At 37.1% G+C, this 22,156-nt stretch overlaps 1 protein-coding gene and 1 pseudogene across 1 annotated transcript in view; both read right to left on the bottom strand.

The window, feature by feature from the left end:
• Positions 1-4,636: 4,636 nt before the first annotated feature.
• Positions 4,637-22,156, bottom strand: part of CD96 (CD96 molecule) — a 90,241-nt gene continuing 72,721 nt past the window's right edge. The window contains exons 10-14 of the mRNA XM_070403542.1: positions 21,197-21,268; positions 11,989-12,054; positions 10,877-10,966; positions 7,833-7,956; positions 4,637-5,676 (exon numbers count right to left, since the gene is read on the bottom strand). Coding sequence (XP_070259643.1) covers positions 5,568-5,676; positions 7,833-7,956; positions 10,877-10,966; positions 11,989-12,054; positions 21,197-21,268 — 461 coding nt within the window. The 3' untranslated portion in view covers positions 4,637-5,567. The remainder of the gene's footprint in view (positions 5,677-7,832; positions 7,957-10,876; positions 10,967-11,988; positions 12,055-21,196; positions 21,269-22,156) is intronic.
• LOC139002145 (cytosolic 5'-nucleotidase 3A-like) lies at positions 14,303-15,316 on the bottom strand (annotated as a pseudogene).

Here is a 22,156-nt window from a genome sequence, read left to right as displayed (position 1 = left end):
ATTAAATGTTTCATAATGTTAAAGATCTATACTGAAAAGTTAATTTGATCAAGCCAACCATATGTCCTTCAGTTAAAACAAAATTTATGCTGAATCAAGGGAAACACTTTTTTTTTTTACTAAGGCACTTATTTTATTACTCAACCTAGGCACTTACATATGAGCAAAACTTGTGCCTACCTCTGGACTTATGTGTATAGGTTAACTATTACTATGATAATGCTGTGTAACAATCTCATAATTTCAGTGGCACATAACAATATTTAATTTATACCCCTCCGAAGTAGGTTGGAGGTTGGTTGATCTAACTTGAGCACGGCTTGTGTGGTTCTGCTCTTCTCCACGAGTCTCTCATCTTCTTGGAGCTAGCGGGCTAATCTGAAAATGTTCTCATGGTAATGGCATAGAAAAAGAGAGTAAGTTCAATCATATGAGCACCATCCAAGCCTTGGGTAGATCATATCCTTGATATTCCATTGTCCAAAGCAAATTGCATGGCCAACCCCAAAGTCAACAGATGCTCATGATGTGTGTGGATAAGGAAGTGAATAGTTTTTTTTTTTTCAATGATTCTCTCTCATCATTGATGTTTCTCTCTCTCTCTCCTTCTCCCTTCCTCTCTGAAATCAATAAAAAAAATATATATATATTTTTAAATCTTTATTGTTCAGATTACATTTGTTCCTCTTTTTTTCCCTCCCATAACTCCCCTCCTCCCAGTTCCCTCCCCACCCTCCGCCCTCACTCCCCACCCACTGTCCTCATCCATAGGTGCACGATTTTTGTCCAGTCTCTTCCCGCATCTCCCATTACCCTTTCCCCCCCAAGAATAGTCTGTCCATTCCCTTTCTATGTCCCTGATTCATTATAATCACCAGTTCATTCTGTACATCAGATTATTTATTCACTTGATTCTTAGATTCACTTGTTGATAGATGCATGTTTGTTGTTCACTATTTGTATCTTTACCTTTTTCTTCTTCCTCTTCTTAAAGGATACCTTTCAGCATTTCGTATAATACTGGTTTAGTGGTGATGAACTCCTTTAGCTTTTCCTTATCTGTGAAGCTCTTTCTCTGACCTTCAATTCTGAATGATAGCTTTGCTGGATAAAGTAATCTTGGTTGTAGGTTCTTGCTATTCATCACTTTGAATATTTCTTGCCACTCCCTTCTGGCCTGAAAAGTTTCTGTTGAGAAATCAGCTGACAGTTGTATGGGTATTCCCTTGTAGGTAACTGAGTTTCTTTCTCTTGCTGCTTTTAAGATTCTCTCTTTGTCTTTTGCTCTTGGCATTTTAATGATGATGTGTCTTGGTGTGGTCCTCTTTGGATTCCTTTTGTTTGGGGTTCTCTGCGCTTCTTGGACCTGTAAGTCTATTTCTTTCCCCAGGTAGGGGAAGTTTTCTGTCATTATTTCTTCAAATAGGTTTTCAATATCTTGCTCTCTCTCATCTTCTGGTACCCCTATAATTCTGATGTTGGTACGTTTGAAGCTGTCCCAGAGGCTCCTTACACTATCTTGGTATTTTTGGATTCTTTTTTCATTTTGCTTTTCCGGTTGGGTGTTTTTTGCTTGTTTGTATTTTAAATCTTTGACTTGATTCTTGCGATCCTCTGGTCTGCTGTTGGGAGTCTGTATAATATTCTTTATTTCAGTCAGTGTATGCTTACTTTCTAGATGTCCTTTATCACACCATCAAGGGTCTCATTAGATTTCCTGTACATCTCATCAAGTTTATCGACAGACTCTAGAAGCCTCTTGAGAGATCTCAAAAGTGTGGTTCTGAACTCAATATCCTCCCTTGATAGTTTTGTCCTGTTTCTTTGTCTCCGCATTTTTTACGCTTTCTTGGTACACCCCCTAGTAGTCTTTGTGCGCAGTCTTGTTGTAGTTAAGCCCTGATTGTTGTAGTTAATACTAGAGGGATTTGACCACCAGGCTGACCGGCTATGAGAATCAGCTGTGTGGAAAACTTCTGTCCTCTGGGGAGGTGCTAATCTAGCCTTTGCCTGAGGCAATCCGGCAAATGGCTCTGCGCAGGGCGGGGCGGGCTCAACAGGGCGGGCCGAGGGAGCAGTTATGGCTGCTCTCAGTCCCGTTCCCAGAGGCTCTGCTTCTCAGAACCCCGGCAGCCGCTGCAAACCTCGGAGAGAAAGCTGCCCTCAGATTCCAACTGATGCCGGACAATCCTGCTTCTCCCGTCTGAGTCTGAGTCCCTAGAGACTCGCCCGGATCTGGAGCCCAGAGTCTGAGACTCCCTCTCTACTGAAAACGACAACCGCGCTCTCAGCCACCAGCCCGCTTTGCGCGCGCACCTCGGTACCTTTGTATTTTCCACACTGCGCCTCCTCTGAGCCTCGGTTTGCTGTTCTCTTTCCTTCTAGTTCCCTTCTCTCCTCAGCCAGCTTTCCTGTGGTTCTGGGTGATGTCTGTTCTGTCTTTTAGTTGTATTTTTGAAGTGGTTGTTTGCGGCAGCAGTCTCCGGTGTTTACCTATGCCGCCATCTTGGTTCTTGTCCGTGAATAGTTCTGAACAACAATCTAACACACTGTGCTTTGGAAATGAGTGATGAAAATGCTTATTATGTATGGCTTTCTCTCAGGGAAAATAAAGGCAGTGATGAAGATGTGCAGAAACCTTAGGGATTAGTTGCTACTTTTCTTTCTGTGGGACATAACTGAATTCACTTCTAGGGAGAGGAGTTGCTGGTTTTGAGACAGCCTTTATTAACTTGCTTGCATACAATTTTAAGTTGCAGGCAAAACTGTCATTATACTCAAAGGAAAAAGGTCAAGATCATGGCACTGCCTCAAAAGCATCCCGAGCACCTCTGATTGGCAGATTTGTGAAAAATTCCTGTGAACCACTGATCAAGTATTCCTCCACAGATAAGCTCCTGCTCACTCTAATCAAGTTGGAGATAATTTTGAAAATGCTGATCAGGACTTATTTATAAAAGCAAAGGATGGTGGTTCAAAACGGAGCTAGTGCAAAAACACTGTGAGACACCTGCTATCTGACAGATTGAAAAATTGCATGACTTATGATGTATTTATGTATGTAAAACTGTCTATCTCTTTATGGAAAGAATATAAACATCCTTCAACTCTGCCATTTTTTTACCCCAATGCCTCCACTTGTTTTCATGTATTCTGATGAAACAGTAAAATAAAACCACAACGATGACACATTACTGATGATTATGTTGTATTAAGCAAAAATAACTACACATGAAACAATAGTTATATATTATATTATGAAGTTAGTCTATTTGTTTCTTGAGAACTAATGAGAAATTGAGGGTAGTTAAGGCAGGCAAACATTAGTTTATTTTTCCACTTATTGGGCTGTGTAAGTTATCTATTACTGGGTAATATATTATCCCAAATTTAATGGTGTTAATCAAAAGTATGTATTATCTCACATCGTATGTGTGGGTCAGGAATTCAGAGGAGGCTAGGTGGATGGTTCTGGATTTCATGAGATCGCAGTCAAAATATCAACTGAGGTTTTAGTTATCTGAAGATTTGAGTGGGGCCTGGAAGAGCTGCTTCCAAGATGGTTCAATCACATGGCTGGCTAGTTGTTAAGTAGAAGCCTCGGCTCCTTGACAGGTGGACACATCAATAAGGCTGCCCGAGTGTCCTCACAGCATGGTAACTGTCTTCTTCCAGAACAAGTGGTCAAAGAGAGCTCAAGGCAGAAGCTACAGTATAATTTATGACCTAGCCTTGGAAGTCACACTCTGGTCATTTCTATAGCATTTTATTGGTTATACCATTGTTTCTCACTCACAAGGCTGTGTAAGTGCATGCCCTGAGTGTGAATATGTCCTTAAATTTTGCACCCCTGCTGCCTTGTTTAGCTTAATCTAGTCCTGACCAGCTGTACACATTTGCTGTACTTAGTGTTAGAGGGGACAATATAAAAGGCAAGAATCATGGGAACAACTTGGAGGCTGGCCACCACAAGAGTTAAGCACTTAACCAAGATTCTGATCAATGAGAAGGGACTTCCACTGGCTCATCAATTCTCAACTTTGGTTGATCACTTGAATCATCTGGGAGTGATGATTTAACTGATCAGGAGAGACAGCCATGATATCAAAAAGGTCTCCAAATTATTCACATGTGCAGTCAGGGATAAGTACATTGAAAATGAAGTAAAGCTTCCTTTTGAGACTGAATTCCACACAGAATTTGCTATTGTATCTATCAGCAACATCTGTTCTTCCCTCATGGAGCAGAGTGTGGAGCAAGGTTTAGATACAGTGGTTCTCAACCTGTGGGTCGCGACCCCTTTGGCAGTCGAATGACCCTTTCACAGGGGTTGCCTAAGACCATCCTGCATATCAGATATTTACATTACGATTCATAACAATAGCAACATTGAAGTTATGAAGTAGCAATGAAAATAATTTTATGGTTGGGTCACAACATGAGGAACTGTATTTAAAGGGCCAGAAGGTTGAGAACCACTAGTTTAGAAGGACAAGGGGCATCAGTAATTTATTCACTCACAAACTGTTGCTGAAAACAGAGCAGGTCAGGATGACTAGGTTTCTTTCCTCACCACCTGTATGTTCTGTTTGAACTGTTTTATAAAAGATTGGTAGGCACAGGATTAACTCATCAATGTTGGTCTGACTTGAGGTTCTTTATTTGTTCCAAGACATATCAAAACAGGCACATTGGATGAACAGAGAGGTCCCCAGATGAAAAAGAGAATAATGGGAATTAAATGAGTTAGATTAGGGTTAGGCTGTCTGTTTAGTTATATACCAGTTTGCCAGTGGTTTCTCTCTCTCACACACACACACACACACACACACACACACACACACATAAAGCTGAGAATGAGATCATGCTTAGCTCATATAATTTTAGAAGCCAGTTCAGGTTTGTATCTACTAGGCTACATGGTTGTTGAGTAGTTATCTCTTTGAACCTTCCCTATGCCATGGGGCAGGAGCCTGAGCCTGGGCTGAATGTACTGGGAAGAAAGGTGAAGGAGGATTGGAATGGGGTTCTTATGCAGGATATCCTGTTTTTCTCCATTGAAAATAAATAACAGAATTTCAATATGAAGACTTCTGCTAGAACTTTCACATTTTCTTCTTGTAATTTTCCTAGGAAATGCAAAAAACCTCAGAGTTTATCATGATTTTGGCAAACAGTTTAGAATGTTGGCAGATGCCCAAAGAGAAAAAAGCTCTGTTACAGACATATGCTCGAAACCATTGTTGTCACCTCAATCAGATAATTACAATGAAAAATAAAACACTGCAAGCATTTTTTATGGCAGCAGCCTACTTTGCACTTCTTACATAAGCAAGGACATTCCTGCAGATTGCATTGGGTGTCAGCATAACATATCCTCTCACTCTTCTGTAAAGGCATACTCAGATGAAAGGGGACAAGTTGCTGGGAAAACAGGTCATTCTCTTCAGACATCCATTTCAGCCACAGAAGAGGCTTGGCCAGAGGGCGAATACTTAATAAACAGAATATCTACCTGCTCAATAGGATTCTAGCAGAGTTTCATTGTATGGCAAAGTCTCAAAGGGTTAGAGTGCTTCCATCTCGTGACAGGGTAGATCACTTCCAATGGACTCCTGAATGCAAGTGTACTTGATGGGAGGTGGAGGCGGCTTGAAAGGTGGGGGTCTTTCCATGCTAGGAACAAAACATTGCTCTTTTAATGCTAAGAAGGTGAGGGGGTGGTTGAAGTAGGAAACAGAGAAAGACATACCCCACTAGCTCTCTCAGAATTTTCTTGTCATAACTTTCTGCTTATTAGTTTTATCATGATAATATCATTAATTAATATTTATATGGTAATTTCATAGTTTGCAAAGTGTTTTTGTTATAACCTTGTACTAGAAATTGAATATTACTGTCACCATTCCATATATAAAAATTAGGCACAAAGGTTTTAATCATCTTGTTCAAAAGAGCCAGACCAGCAATTCAAGTCTTTTAACCAAAACCCATACTCTCCATGGCAACTGCCTCCTAATAGAAGTGCTTCTCTTATGTGGGTTAAAAACATTCCTCCAGAGATAAAATTTTAAAATTCTGTGTGCTGTGGGGATCCGGTTTAGGTGGGAAGTAAAGCTCTTCTGAATCCCTGAGTTGGTTGGTACTGGATAGATAATGCCAGAATCCCTTCTCTTTAAATAAGTGAACATTCTGAATGTCATCTTTGTATAAAGTGCTATTCTCTGTTAGCACAACTCATCTCTTGTCTGAAATGCATCAAGCATACAAGTGAGTGTGAGATTTAGCTATACAAATGCCCCAGCACTATTGATAATAGAAAACAGAAATATATCTGTGAGCAGATTTATGTCCACAACCCAAATACCTGCAGCCCTTGTCTGTCAATTCATAGTACCTTAATTTCTCTCTCTCTCTACTCTCTCATCCATCAAAACATTGTTTCTCATTTCTATATAGCACAGACATTTGACTATAGCACAACAAAAAAAATCATTTCAGATTTTCAGAGTCCCATAACTTTCTCATTCTATTATATAAATTCCTAATGTCTATTACCTGGGTTTCTGATGCTTTAATGGACACAGTATTTATTAACACTTGGATTGCGGGAAACGAGTTAAGTCGGCTCGCGTGAATTGCGTGTACTCCGCGGGAGCAGTCTTAACTCGGTTCATAGATTTGCGGTGGAGTGCGGGAAACGTGTAAACTCGGGCCGATTGTAACTGCGTATTACCAAATATTTGTTTGTTTGCCGTTCACAAAGATACCTACCTGCGTATGCGAACCGTTTCATACCCATTGGGGTAATAGGTATCATAAAAATCCCTGATTTTGCGCGGGAAACCTAAATAATTGCCCGCGCCAGCTTATATTTTGGCGGGAAATTCACCCCACACCGGAGTGTTAAAAGGTAGATAAAGTATTAAGAAATTTGTACTTCTGTTTTTTTTTTTCAAGTAAATTCTGAATTTCTCAAGATCATATGGTGACCAAAGTGTAGTATTTAGGTAAGAATCCATAAATTCTGACTACTGGTTTAGTGTTTTATTCACCATGAAACACTTCCTGCACATGGTGATAGAGTCTTCAAGGATACTCTCAGAAAAGTAGAAGATGGTATTGCATGATGGTCAATGTTATCTTAGATAGTAGTCGGAAGATATGTGGGAGATCAGCCCTATGTATTATGAGGGTCTCCTCTAATTGTGGCCTAATCTGGACTGATTCAAAATAGCCCTGTCAGAAAAGCAGAGTGTAACCTTATGTGTCATTTCAGATTGTGGATTGGAAAGAGAAGAGTTCCGGAAAATATTTCAATAAGACAAAAAAAAATGGGGGGTTACCAACTGCTTACTTTCTTTTCCTCTTGGGGGGAAAAAGGTAAAGGGCGGTAAAAGCTCATTCTGCTGAAAAGCAGCTGGAAATTTCTTAAAATTACCTTTCTCACTCAATTTCACACTTGAGCATCTCGGCATGGCTAGGCTCAGGCAGGTCAGAGATGCATGAAAATGAAAAAATAATAAAGATTAAAAGAAAAATCATTTTCAATTTTGAGGTAAGGTGAGGCGCGGTTTTTATTTAATGCCCACTGACTGTTCCACCTGCTGAGTGTAGTGTTACAGCCTCAACAAGGCAGAAGGGCTACCAAATCAGAAGTTGTGTATCTAAGCCCAACTGGGTGGTGCTGGGAAAGCTATATTACCTCTCTGAGGCTTATTTCCTCTATTAAATATGAGAGGGGCTCAATATAGGAATGATATCTATAGTGCTGAGTGAAAGATGCATATTGAAAAAGTGTCTGTTCCTGTATATCTTAGCATTATACTCACATTTCTTGTTGGTATTGACACCATTTTCTCACTCCAAGACCAAATGATACCAGGCATAAAAAGAGCAAAGCTGCTACCAATACTGGCCAGGATGTTCCATCTTTGGGCTTCTTAGCCACAATAACTGAAAAGGGCATCAAGAGAGAGGAATTTTAAAGCCAAACTTTTGGCCATTGGAAACCAGAATTAACTGAACTACTTCTTCCACCTGACAGATATTTTATTTAAGGGCCAAAGAGTGTTCCTTGACCACAGTCACACGGTGGGATCATGTCTATGCCTTATTCTACTTTCTGGTTTGGCATTTATTCAATTGCATTTTTACATGAATGTCTTTCTTGGTCACGTATTCCACAACTAATCTTTTCCCTCATTTTCCCAAGGCCCTGGACAATTCCTGACACGTGGTACCCGATGAAATGTTATTTGCAGGAATGAATAAATTAAAATAATCTGTAAATTAACTTTATCTGTGAAACAATGGTCTACCTTTGGGTTTTCTTGTTTTTGAAAGAGTCACTAAATGCTTTGTGGAAGCACATGTGATAGGACGAGGAAAAAAAAGTAAAAAGCAGTGTGACCTTCCAAAGTCCTGAAGAGCTAAAGCTGAGAAGCCCTGGACAATACCTATGGAGTTGTAGTGCTGAAAAACCACGTTCCAAGACTTCTCATTTGAATGTCACTCAAGGAATCATAACCAGGCTAGAGATTTTCTTATCCTTTTCTATCACTTCCCCTCCTTTTTTTACTCTCCATATCCATTTCAGGAATAGAAAGGGGAGAAGGGACAAAATGGATAAAACTAAAACCAGTTGGTTTTGCCATTTCTGTGGTCTGAAAAGGGAAGAAGTTGAAAGTAACAGACTGGCTAAAATTATATTGGTGAGTAATCAATGGGCTGATTTTTCTTGTCCTTGCTGACCATCCCCATACTCAACTCACTCATTAACATTTGAATATGAAGTTAAACTGCAGGAATCAAAGACTTTAAAATATTATGGATTCTAGACTAGCAGCAAAATAAATATCCTACTCTGGATGGCTTTACTTTTTAGTAAATGAGGTTGCCTGGTTCTACCTGGCAGTTAATAGAAGTATTTCCTTTTCAAAAAGTATTTTATGATCATGTTAACAATTCAAACAGCACAGAATTATAAAACTGCAATGAAAAGGAAGTACCCTTACTACTTTAGGTACCAGTTACCCACACTAGAGGCAATAACTTTCAATAGTTAATTACATATCCTACCAGAAACTTTCTATGCATACATAAACACATATATGTATCATGGATATACATCCTTTTTATTACAAATGCAGCCATACTATACATATTGTTCTGCCTGTCCCCTGGCTTTTTTTCTCTTAAAAAATGTTCTTGGAATACTTTCCAATGAAGTGTATAGAGATTTACTTCATTCGATTAAACTCCTGGCTGGTTCCCCAAATGTAGGCATCTACCATAGTTTATTTAATTGGTCTCTTAATGTCAGCTGGTTGAATTGTGTCCAGGCTTTTATTATCTCTAACAACACTCCAGTGGAATCCTTATACATTACAGGTAGATCTTCAGCTCTTTAGGTTACATAGATCATTTGGGCAAAAAGTGCATTTTTATATCAGAATTATCTGGACTGATTTTCTTTTATCATTTCAACTAGATTATACACTGCTCATAGGTGGAGACTAGGTTTTTATTTTTGCTTATTGCCTAGATTTATTATACTGCTTTCCATACAGCAAGTCTCAAAAATAAAGATACAGTCTAAAAAACTGGATTTAAAATATTAGGTACCAAGTCTTTTCTATGTCTTACAGAGTTTGGACTGCAGCCACATTATGTCAAGTTAATAGTGTGTTGGTGATCAGTGTGGAAGACTTTTTCTCTCACAACACACATCCAGGATTCGAGGTCTTCCTGAGGCTCACCCTAGCTTAGCCCTGTCAAAACAGATACTACGGGTACCCTGGAAGCTCATGTAGTCCTGCCACACATAACCATGTGGTACTGTGTATGCATCGGTGGCTAAAGAGAGTTCAGAAATTCAAACCACTGGAGTATTGTGATCACCAAAGGAACAGCTCAGGACTACACCAAGTTCTGTTTTAGTGAAATCAAAATTGACTAGGCTCTACACTACTAATATGGTAATAAATAATATTTATCCCCAAAGTTTTAGAGAAATAAAAGAACAAAAGATTTTTTAAATGGGTGTTAAATTAATGTTTACAAATTTTCTTCAAACCAAATATAGAAAATGTGACCATTGACTTCAGGAATGTCTCAGTGCAGAAGCAGAGCTCCAATCTGGCCCCATTTCCAAAGTAGGCAGTTCTTAAAGTCACCAATATCTTAAAGATATTGGTAGGACCACAGTTTGCAACTCTGTTGCCATGTTGTGTGAGGATGATGCTCTAATGATCTGAGGATTGCATGACCTTCCATAGGAAATAAAATGATTACTCAGGCGAAGTGCTCACCAATCAAGTGAATAACCCCTGAAGTGAAAGAATTGATTAGATCTCTGAATTTAGGATTAAGACCTGCATTGGGAGGGACCTAACTTTACTGAATCCCTTGCCCTCTTATGATATAAAATAATGGATTACATTTAGCATTGACGTATTTTATTGAATATAGGAATTCTCTTTGTTCCAAGAATCTCTTTCTTGATTCAGACTATATTTTCACAAGACTGAAATGTTACTCAATACCTTTCTCCTGGCTACTTCTTATTCATTTTTCAGATTTTAATTTAAATATATTTTCAGTGAGTATTTTCCTCTTCCCCAATTAAAATCAGATATTTCTGTTAGATGCTGACAATACCTTGTACTATATCATAGCATGTCACAAATAAATTTAATTGTATGGTTACTTTTTCACTATATAACATCTCTAACAGATTATTATCTTCACGATGTCAGTGTTTTCACTTTATGCCCAACAATTGGCACAGTGTTTGGCAAATGGTAGATACTCAATAAATATTTCTCGAGTCAATAAAACATAACACCCAAAAAATAAATGGCATATGTCTCACCAGTGATATGGATGTCATTATTTTTAGTAGATCTATTGGCAGTTGTGGGAACTTCTGGAAATTCTTTGGTTGTGCTGATGAAGTCATCACCTAGGGATAGAAAGGGGATTATCTGAACTGATCCTAATAGCCATCTCAATCTGATCAAATGGTGTAAAATCATGATTGGATTTCACTTGCTGTTAGAAAGAGCTCAATTTACATGGCTTAAATACTCCTAAAATTTTATGTGTAAAGTTTACTAAGGTCCAATTTACAGCAAGGCTAGGATCCCAGGATCTGTCTAATATGGCTACCAAATAGTGAAACTTCCTATTGGCTTAAAGAAATAAAAAAGGGGGGGGGGGGGGAGAGAAGCTGTATAGCACACACAACAAACCAATATTTGCTAAAGAATCTCCATGAGAAATTTAAGTAATTATAGGAAAAAATCTTAAGTTGGGATGATGGAAAGATGAGGTCTATTCCTATTCTCTCACAATATCAGAGGTCTAGCCCAGTGGTCGGCAAACTCATTAGTCAACAGAGCCAAATATCAGCAGTACAATGATTGAAATTTCTTTTGAGAGAGAAATTTTTAAACTTAAACTATATAGGTAGGTACATTGTTATTAACTTAATTAGGGTACTCCTAAGGCTTAGGAAGAGCCACACTCAAGGGGCCAAAGAGCCGCATGTGGCTCGCCAGGCGCAGTTTGCCGACCATGGGTCTAGCGGCCAATCAAAATACTGATTCTCCCCACTCTAATGTATTTGGAAAGGTTAATAAAAATTCCTTAGCAACATTCAAGTAGACAAATCTATATTGACAAATCATTCAATTTTCCAATGGAAAAATAAAACAAAATGCATTTTTAATGAATTTGATTGGTTTAAAAAAGCCATTATATAGATTTAATTTTAAAATAAGAGACAGAAAAATCTAATACTTGGTCTCTAATTATCTTCTTTCAATGACTGGGCAGAATTTTGGTTCCATTCATTATCATTATCAAGATGCACTTTTAAATATCTATCTGAGATTGGATTCTTACCAATCCTTGTTTTTTAATCTCTGTCAAGATAAAGCAGACCACTACCTCTCTTGACCCTGAATTTTCCCCACTACTTACCATGAAGTGTGGAGCCCGCACCTGAGGGGAATGGACTGTATGTTTCACTGGGCATCCATGAAGCTGCTAATGGAAGAACATAATGGAAGAGTCAATCTGTAAAAGACTAGTTATTTTCTCTTCTTAATTTTAATTGAATCTAATGGTTATAAAAGAGGGATATTAAAATATATTTAAAGCAACATCATTGAACTATTCTGCAGCACACATTAGAAAGTCCCAAATGAAGTGGGAGTTGAGGTAATGCTTGTGGAAGGTTTGTATTATAGACAAATAGGAGAAGGAAGAAGAAATGAAAGGAAAATACCAGGAGAGGTTCTTTCAGCCACAGAGAGGGTGTTGTGACTATTCTCATGGCCATCCATAGATGAGCTAAAAGAATTGTAGAGAATGAAAGCCCAGGTGTGTTATGGTGGCCTTCAGTCAAGGAGAGGTGCCAATAGGACTTTGAAGAACTTGGTAGAACACATGAGGGAACAAAATAGTTTGTATTTGTGGGTAAGCTGACATTTTTATTCAACTGTGAAAATTGAACTGTATCAACAGTGAATTATCAAAACCCTATTGTTACAAGGCTGTTAGCTGCTGGGTGTATACTTTTGATGTATTCGGTGGCAAACCTTCCCCTTGAGTAGATGGCAGCAAACTCAGCACATATGGCTTTTGAAATAGAGCCATTAACTCATTTTGTTTAGTTCCCCATATCTGGCAAGAAAAATCCACTTCTTGGCAAACTCCCCATAACTGTATTTGATAACAGGCCAATAATGTGATGTAAACTAAAATAACTATGGTGGTGCCTGAGTAGTATGCTCATTTATTTAAAACATTAGCATACAGGATTTTACAAGTTAAGCATTTTTAGTGTGTCCAAACCAAAACAATCAAAACCAAAATAAAATAAAACAAACATTAAAAAAACCAAAAACCAGCCTCAGCCTTCCCCTTTCTTGGTTTTTCCCTGAATGCCAAGGGCATTTACAGCTGCAGACAAAGGTATGTTATTAGGTCCTTCAGAAGAGGCATTGGTCCCTGGACAATCTGTCATGACAACTTCCATGGGGAGTCACCTCACAGGAGAGGGTAGTTTTGTACACAGCTATTTTGAGTTTAACTAGGCCAGAGAGATGTTCTTATCTTCAATATAATTCTCTGACCCTGTACCTGTGATCTTAACTCTTTTTTCCCCCCTAGATGACCAAGGTATTCAGATGATGATGTATTGAGTACTTTTTAAATGTCCATTTTTAATGGTTAAGTCATTAAGCCAGGAATTTGATTGACAAAGAGCAACAATTATAAATTGGGACGAGGCCTGGATTTAGGTACAATTATGATGAAGGCAGTTTGTTCAGTTTTTTGTTGTTTTCCCCCCCAATATTGTGTCCCCCTTAGTTACTATTTTTAGGGCTTAATGTCTTTATATATTATCTCTTCAAATTCAGTTTTTAAGAAAGTATGTGATAAATTAATTTATGCTAAGGTTATAAATGGTTAACCAAGTTCTATCCCTCTGAGAAAAACAGGTATTTTTGTAAAGATTTTTCCATTTCATGATTATTATCAGCAGGTCAACAGAGAACAGTTTGTAATGATTAGTTACATGTGGATACCAAGGTGTTTTTTTAAGCATAACACAATTTCAGAAGATGGTGATATCATTAGTATGATCCATCCAAATGACAATACTTAAAATCATGCAAATTATTTTACCATTTCATTAAGCTTCTTTTTAGACTTCTAGGTATTTTTCAAGTGTAAAAAGACATCTCAAAAATGTGTGATAGAATTAAACTACAAAAACTATTTTGGAAGAGTAAGAAGTTCTCTAATTTTGGCTTTAAGATTTTATTTTAACTTTGTTTAAAAAATACAATGGGGAATGTATTGAGAAATGTGAAGAAAAAGGAGCTTCCAGTTGATGGATTCAGCATGTCTGAAAATACTTAAGTAATGTAAAAAAAAAAAAAAAATTCAAGAGCCCTAGCTGGTTTGGCTCAGTGGATAGAACATCGGCCGGGGAACTGAGAACATATGTTCCAGGTTCTATTCCAGTCAAGGGCACATGTCCAGGTTGCAGGCTCAATCCCCAGTGTGGGGCATGCAGGAAGCAGCCAATCAAGGATTTTCTCTCTTCCCTGATGTTTCTATCTCTCTCCCCCTCTCCCTTCCTTTCTGAAATTAATAAAAATATATTTTAAAAAAACCTTCAAGAGAAAGAATATATTATAAATAAAAGTCAGCAAGATGAAGAGATGAACAATATTTGCAATAAATGTGCCCATAGGAGGAGGCCTTCCTGAAGAATGTTTGTTTACAGCATCCTTAGTAAGATAGAATTGGTTATGTACAATGACTCATCTTTCACTAAATGCAATACTTTTCTAAAAGTTCCTACACTCTATCATTTAGCTATATGGTTTTTAGAATATGCTTTACATTGACTACTCCATCTGCCATTTTTAAGTCTCAAGAGTCTCAGCAGAATTGTGTTGCTATTGTCTTTTAATTGATTGAAATATTCTGTGTTCTTCAAGGCATGTTTGTTAAATACAAGAGTTAAATCTCTTTCAAACCTTAGAGCACCCATTTTCATCAAAATCCACAAATGAACATGACTTTGGCATTTAGACGATAAACACCAGCTTGATGGATAACCCCCTTTAGCACATCACTATTATCAGCTAAAACATGAACACGGATCTATACTGATGGAGTTTCTCAAATATATTTTTTATCCTTTTTTTAACATAGCCTTGGTTTCTTCCACAATTTCTTTAAATTTTACTTTTGGTAAAGGTTGTTCAACAGGGAAACTATGTGATACCATTCTATCATAAAAATGTACTTCTCTTCTATGGTAAAAACAGGATCAACTTCAATAGCATAGTATTTTTCATTTACTTGCAATAACATTTTTGGACATATGCCTGTAACTAGTTCATAGTTATCAATAATATTATGACATGGCAGGCATCTTTTCCCTTTGTAGAGAAATATACTTAGTGTCATATCAAAGTCTGTGGTGACCTGAAGTTTGGCAGCTCATCTTTTGATGAAACCAGTGATAATTTCTGTTACTTTTGTAGGATTCTTGTGGCAAACTGAACTTTCAAATTCTGGAATCATTTTACATGTCCAGACTTTTTTTTTTTGGTTATGCAGTCTTCCTTAAGGCACTCTGAGTTCTTCTGTCATTAATTTTGTCCTAAAACAATGGCATAGGTGGCAAACAATCACTCAAGATTCAGGGCTTATATACAGAGATCTCTATGACCTTGGTCTTCAGCCTCATCTTCCTCTTCAGGCTGAGTATGTACTCGGCCAGCACTACTTCTTCCACTAGAACAGTGGTTCTCAACCTTCCTAATGCTGCGACCCTTTAATACAGTTCCCCATGTTGTGGTGACCCCCAACCATGAAATTATTTTCGTTGCTACTTCATAACTGTAATTTTGCTACTGTTATGAATCGTAATGTAAATATCTGATATGCAGGATCTATTTTCATTGTTACAAATTGAACATAATTAAAGCATAGTGATTAATCACAAAAACAATATGTAATTATATATGTGTTTTCCGATAGTCTTAGGCGACCCCTGTGAAAGGGTCGTTCGACCCCCAAAGGGGTCGCGACCCAAAGGTTGAGAACCGCTGCACTAGAACATAAATGCTGGAACAAGTTACAGTGTGTACTCTAGCCATGATCACCTAGTCCAAAGATGGGACCCTCATACTCTTCCCGGCCACAAAAAGAAGATGACATGCATGAGCTTTCAAAGTGTGAGGTTTGTGTTTTTGCTGTGCAGAAGTCCCTAGAAACTGGTAGTTTAACAAAAAATATAATTTTAAATCAGAGAAATGCATGTGTAATTTGAGACTGACCTAATTAGAAACTATATGAAAGAAAGGGAGAACAACATTTTAGAGGATAGGAAAATGAATTGAGGTGTGATCAGAGACATAAAAGATTTTAGAATATGAGAACAAGAGTGAGTGGTGAATTAAGAGAATCAGCATCCAAGCCAACAGGGAACAGAGGGACTGAAAATCATCCCAGAGACTGAAATAGGAATTAGACTCAGTGCTTCCATAGGCTCTCTCATTCCTATGTCCCTACCACTGGCCCTCAACCCCTCAGCTCTAGTCTCTCCATCACCCCTGTCAATGGAAAGTAGAAAGGGTTGTTAAGAAAATTTTAGGCACAGCTATCAAAAGCCTGAGAAGAACCAGATAGAACCATGGGCAGGATAAGCAATGCATCTTCAAGATTTAAGAAGAATATATAAAATTTGAAGGATAAGGAATGCATGCTTAAAGAACAAAATAAAGACCCCATGTGATGTCAGTAAGAGGTACTCTGAGGCCCAGAGGTGTGTGTGTGTGTGTGTGTGTGTGTGTGTGTGTGTAGTGAGCTCGTTGATTTTTGGTAATGGAGCAAGTTGGAAGCATAAGGGTCTATGGAGATTCATATCATTTTTCTGCTTGTCTAACTTTGAAAGACTGAATTAAATGTGCCTTTCATCTCCAATGGACCAGATGAATGACAGGGAAAACCAAAAATAAAAAAGTAATTAAACAAATTTTCTGCTCCATGGTCTGATCACCTGAGTGTCAGGAAGAAAATATGTTCTCAGATGCTACTAACCTTATAAATTTTGGGCATTTAGTTGGTCAGATTTGGTATCCCCATTCCATAGGTGCTTACAGTAACATAAGCATCTCTGTCTCAGATTGAAGACACTTGGAAGCTGAACTAAGGTTAGATTTCAATATTCTTGAATCCCAGCTTAGACTTCTTCAAGTTGATAAACTTGATGACAACAAAATAATACATTAAGCCATATATTTATAAATTTAGTGTAAGTACAATAAAGTCAGAACCATGACACTCAAATAAATACGAGCTACATAAAATACATGTATATAAACAAATATTCCATATCCACATGTTCACAATTAGCAAGGGCCTTAAAAACACTGCTGTGGGATTATTTCACCAGAAAACCATCCATTATCATTCTTTTTCCTGCCTCTGAATATTGTATAAATCTATTGAAATAAACATACTGGAAGAAAACAAATCCCATTGCCAATGCCTGCCATGAGTCTTGCTAAGTGCATCATCTAATATTGGATGTCACATAATAGCACAATCCAATGAGTAGGAACATGTTTCAAAACTAGTTTGGGAGTAAGCAATCAATATGCACTTGTTGGATCCTAATGTGTTTTTGTCAATGATTATAAATAGAACAACTCACTGCAGGGAATTTTCTATGTTTATGGATAAAAAATAACAATTTGTTAACAAGGACTTCTTATTCTTGTACAAGTAAAAATATGTGTGTTTCACTGCCAGGAAAAAAAAATGTTTATTGGGTTTTAAAGTTTCTTTCTAGGTTTCACAATTTCTAAACCTATTTTCATTATAAAAATGTTAAAGAGATGTGTGAGGATAAATAAAGTTTTCAACTGGGGAAAGACAGAAAATGTGAGGGGTTACAATAGTTCATTTCAGTATGAAATCTATTAGAAAGACCAATAATAGACTTGTGCAAATTATAAAGTACTTTCAAGGCCTTTTCAATTTTCCAGTGTCTGAGACAGAAAGTACCTTGGGTGGCTTTCCTGCTTAATATTGATGTGATGCCTGGGGCAATTTTTTTTTTAATTCCTGGCACACATAGTATTGTAGTATGAATTTAAATAAAGCAAATAAATAAAAAAGATTAAAAATTCCATTTAAGTAGGTCCTTTCTTTTCACTGTATTTTCGTGTGTGTTTTTTCTTGTCCTTGCCCATGTGTACACATACTCTTTCAAACACTCAAACAATATTTGCTGAGTACCCATGTATGCCTGCCACTCTACAAACATTAGGACACAATAGTGAGGAAGACAGAAAGAGGGTTAGGTGCCTGTTCTGTGTATCTTATATTCTAGTATAATTTAAATAGACAATCAAATAAATAAAATACAGAAAAACATCAGACAATAACTGTTATGCTGAGAATTAAAATATGGGATAATATACATTATATAATTATAGCATAAGTTTAAGTTTGAGTTCAGCTTTTTGTTGTATCATTGTCCAACAAACTCTTTTGCTCACTGCTACACAATTCCCCTCTCCCATATAACCAACAAGTATGCTTTAATTTATCTGTTCAACAATATTTATTGAGAACTAACTATATGGCAGGCATTATCTTAGGCGCTGGGGACACAGGTAAACAAACAAAAAATCTCATGGAATTTACTTGCATTATAGTATTGAGAATAAGAGATGACAAATTAGTGAGGTAGAGTTTCAGCATAGTTTATTACTAACAACTCTTTTTTATTAGCACCATATAGGATAAATGTTAATTTATTAAGTATAGGCTTTCATCCCCAGTCTAACTAATATTTATTCTCAATTTATAACTGATTGGTAAATATTTCCAGCTCCTAGCCTTGTCTACATAATAAGACATACTGTTGGTACACTATGGCTATGGTTTCAATGGGCTTCATAATATTTCATTGACTTATTATCTTATCCTAGTCCACATTCTCTTATTATTGGACAAATTCTTCCCAAATACCCCATCATTCTCATTCATACACACACATTTTTTATTTTTTTTAGATAAATGACATTATATATCTACCTCATCTCACCCCTGTTATGCCCATTCAAAAACAAACACTGTTCTGTATGTTGTGTCTATTATTCATTTACTTAGATAGTTTTAAAGTTTTTTTTTTATCATATAGCTAAACCATATGGTGTCTGGTTGTACTTGTTTTTAAATTTATTTAAAAATATTATTCCATATATTGTCACCTGGCATTTACTTTTTTGATTCAACACAATGTTATGAAGATTCATTCATGTTGTTGTATGTGACTATCATTTACTCATTTTTCATTACTCTATGATATTTTATTATATGACTATGCTACAATTTATTTATCTAGTCTCCTGGCTATGATCATTTAGATTATTCATAATTTTTGCTATTATGAATAGGGTACATATTTCCTGGATATATAAGCTAGTGTTTTGTTGTGTGTGTGTTGGAATATTTATCCAGGAAAACAATTGTTGGATTGCAGTGTATGAAAATACTCATTTTTAAAACATAATGCTAAAGTGATGGTAACAATTTATACTCTCACTAGCAATATATAAAAATGTACATTGCTCTCCAGTCCGTATAACATGCAGTAATTACAGACTTATTAACTGTTGCTAATTGATTAGGTATAAAATGGTTATCTAATTATAGCCTTCATTTGCATTTCCTGATTAATAGAGAAGCTGAGAATCATTTTTTCTAGCCACTGTTTCATGATTTGTGATATACCTGTTTGCTCATTGTCTATTGCTTTGTGCTTTTTTTCTTATTGATTTGTAGGCATTCTTTATTACCCGTGACATAACATTTTGATCCATTGTGAATTATATAGTCTTAGTTCTTTTTCAATTACATGTGTGACAAATATCTTCTCTCATATTATAGCTTTCTTTTTTTTTTTTTACCTTTCTTAAGGTGTCTTTTGATAAAAGATTGTTTTTCTTAATTTATTTGATTCTGTTCTTTCTATTTTGTTTATGGTGAGTGCTTTTTCTCTCTTCTTTAAGCCCTTCCCTGCCTCAAAGCTTGGAGGAAATTCACCTTTATTTGATTATGTTTTAGTGCTTTGCTTTTGACATAAAGAACTTAAAGTATACGGAGTCTATTTTGTAGAAGTACATTTTAATGCCTTTTTTCCTTATAAATAATCAATGTTTCTAGGTCATTTGCTGAGCAGTCTCTTTTCTTCCCAGTACTCTACTATGTTGCCTTTGACACACATCTAAGTTCCACTTATTTGTGGCTCTTTGTGTGCTCTCTCTTCTGATAAGGCCTTTTCAGTCTTGTATTTATTTAGGCAGTGAGTTTACAAGTGTGTCTTGTAGTTGACCCTTGAACAACACTGGGGTTAGGGGCCCTGACCCCTTTGTAGCTAAAAATCCGCATATAATTTTAACTCCTCCAAGACAATTGCTAATAGCCTAATGTTGACCAGAAGCCTTACTCATAACATAGTTGATTAATACATGTTGTGTGAAACTGTACTCTTAACATAAACTAAGCTAGAGAAAAGAACATGCTATTACAAAGATCAAGAGGAAGAGAATACATTTACAGTACTATATATATTCATTGGGAAAAAATTCACATATAAGTGGATCTGTGCAATTCTAACCCATGTGTTCAAGGGTCGACTTATATCATTAACATATTTCTTAAAATAAATATGACATTAAATTATAGAGGGTTATACACAGACTAATGTTGATAGTGTCTCATGAATTAAAAATTATGATTAATTCAAGTCTGTGAACCTGATGTCCATAAAAGAGATGAAAGAAAGCAATACATAACACCATACAAAGCAATATTATATGTTTCTCTTTTACCTATTTCCTAATGACAAGTTCCAAGCAGGGAGATGACTGAGTCAGTGGGTAGAAAAGATTTTGAGAAGTTTTAAAGGTACAACTTAATGCATGCCAAAAGTAACATGGCCATTTACAGTTCATGGCAAAGAGCCTAGCAGATAAAGTCATAGCTCTGCCCCTTTGGCATCCAAGGTTTCAATTCTGCCACATCCCTTGCTATGCTGTCACAATAGTGATCTTTGTCAATTCCTGCTACACAGCGGCTGCAGACACTGCAGCTTCTAGGTGGCCAGATTAAAAGTAAAAAATCATTTCTGTGCCTCACCTGGACTCCCTCTTTTGTTTTTATTAGTGATAGTATGGATTCTGCTAGGATGCTTTTTCTATAGATATACTAAAAGCTTGCACTTCTACCTCCATTACTTATATCTTTACTCAGATGTCGCCTTAAATTTAAGGTATTGAAAAGCTTTACTCTATTTAAAATAGGAACTCACTCTGACCCTTTATTCTCACTGTCTCTCTTTGCTGCTTTATATTTTCTATCTCACTCATCATCATTTGTCTGTCTTTCTTCAACCAGGATTTGGAACTTAGATCTGTCTATTCACAGATGTCGGCCCAGCTCCAACATTAATGCTTCAAATATGGTAGATGCCTTATAATTATTTGCTAATATTATGAACAAACCACATAGGAGTCATTCAATATGTGTGTTGGAAGAATGAATGGGGCCCAGAGGACTAAAAGGGACTCATGGTTATACTTACAGTTTTTGATGTCTTTCCCACTGGAGGTCCAGGAGTAGTTGAAGCCTTGGGTAGTCACACTGGAATTGCTTGCTGTAAGACAAAATTTCCAGAATCCAAGCTTTTTATAAAGATGTAATTTAACTTTGCTGTGATGTGCTGAATTTTTAATCTATGTGACTTTGGGGAAATCTGAAAATTGAAATATGCTTCCCTATGCAGTAACACTAGCTGGCATATTGAGGGAAAGTTCTGCAGCTTGTGTTTAATGCCAACTAGTCATAATTTACTTTCTTTTCCTGTTCTTGTAACCAACTCAGATGACTAGGAGTGCTGTCAAGATTACTTAAATATTATCTTAAAATTGCATGACAAATAAAAGTTATCTATAATAATAAAAGTATAATATGCTAATTAGACCGGACAGCCGAATGATCTTCTGGACGTCATTCCAGACAACCTTCCTGATGAAACCGTGGTGGTGGGGTCCAAGGCAGAGGTGGTTAGGGATGATCAGACAGGCAGGCGAGCAGTTAGGCAGGCAGGCACAGGTGGTTAGGAGTGATCAGGCAGGCAGGCAGGCAGGCAGGTGAGTGGTTAGGGGTGATCAGGCAGGCAGGAAGAGGTGGTTAGGGGTGATCAGGCAGGCAGGCAGAGTGGTTACGGGCAATCAGGCAGGCAGGTGAGTAGTTAGGGGTGGCCAGGCAGGCAAGCAGAGTGATTAGGGGCAATCAGGCAGGAAGGCAGGCAGGCGAGTGGTTAGGATCCAGCAGTCCCAGATTGCAAGAGGGTACAGGCCAGGCTGAGGGGACCCTCCCATGTACAAATTTTGTGCACTGGACCTCTAGTAGTATAATAATAATCACTAACCCTTATTTTTAAAATGATAGCAATTGTCATATCAATATATAGTGACCAGGTTACAAATTACAACAAGCAACTCAAACCCAAAATATCACTATCATGAGGAAATTCAGCCTT

Source organism: Myotis yumanensis, unplaced genomic scaffold, assembly GCF_028538775.1.
Source record: "Myotis yumanensis isolate MYYU_CA2020_CCGP unplaced genomic scaffold, mMyoYum1.0.hap1 SCAF_2, whole genome shotgun sequence".
NCBI classification, from domain to species: Eukaryota; Metazoa; Chordata; class Mammalia; order Chiroptera; family Vespertilionidae; genus Myotis; species Myotis yumanensis.
This window is presented reverse-complemented; position numbering and strand designations above follow the sequence as displayed.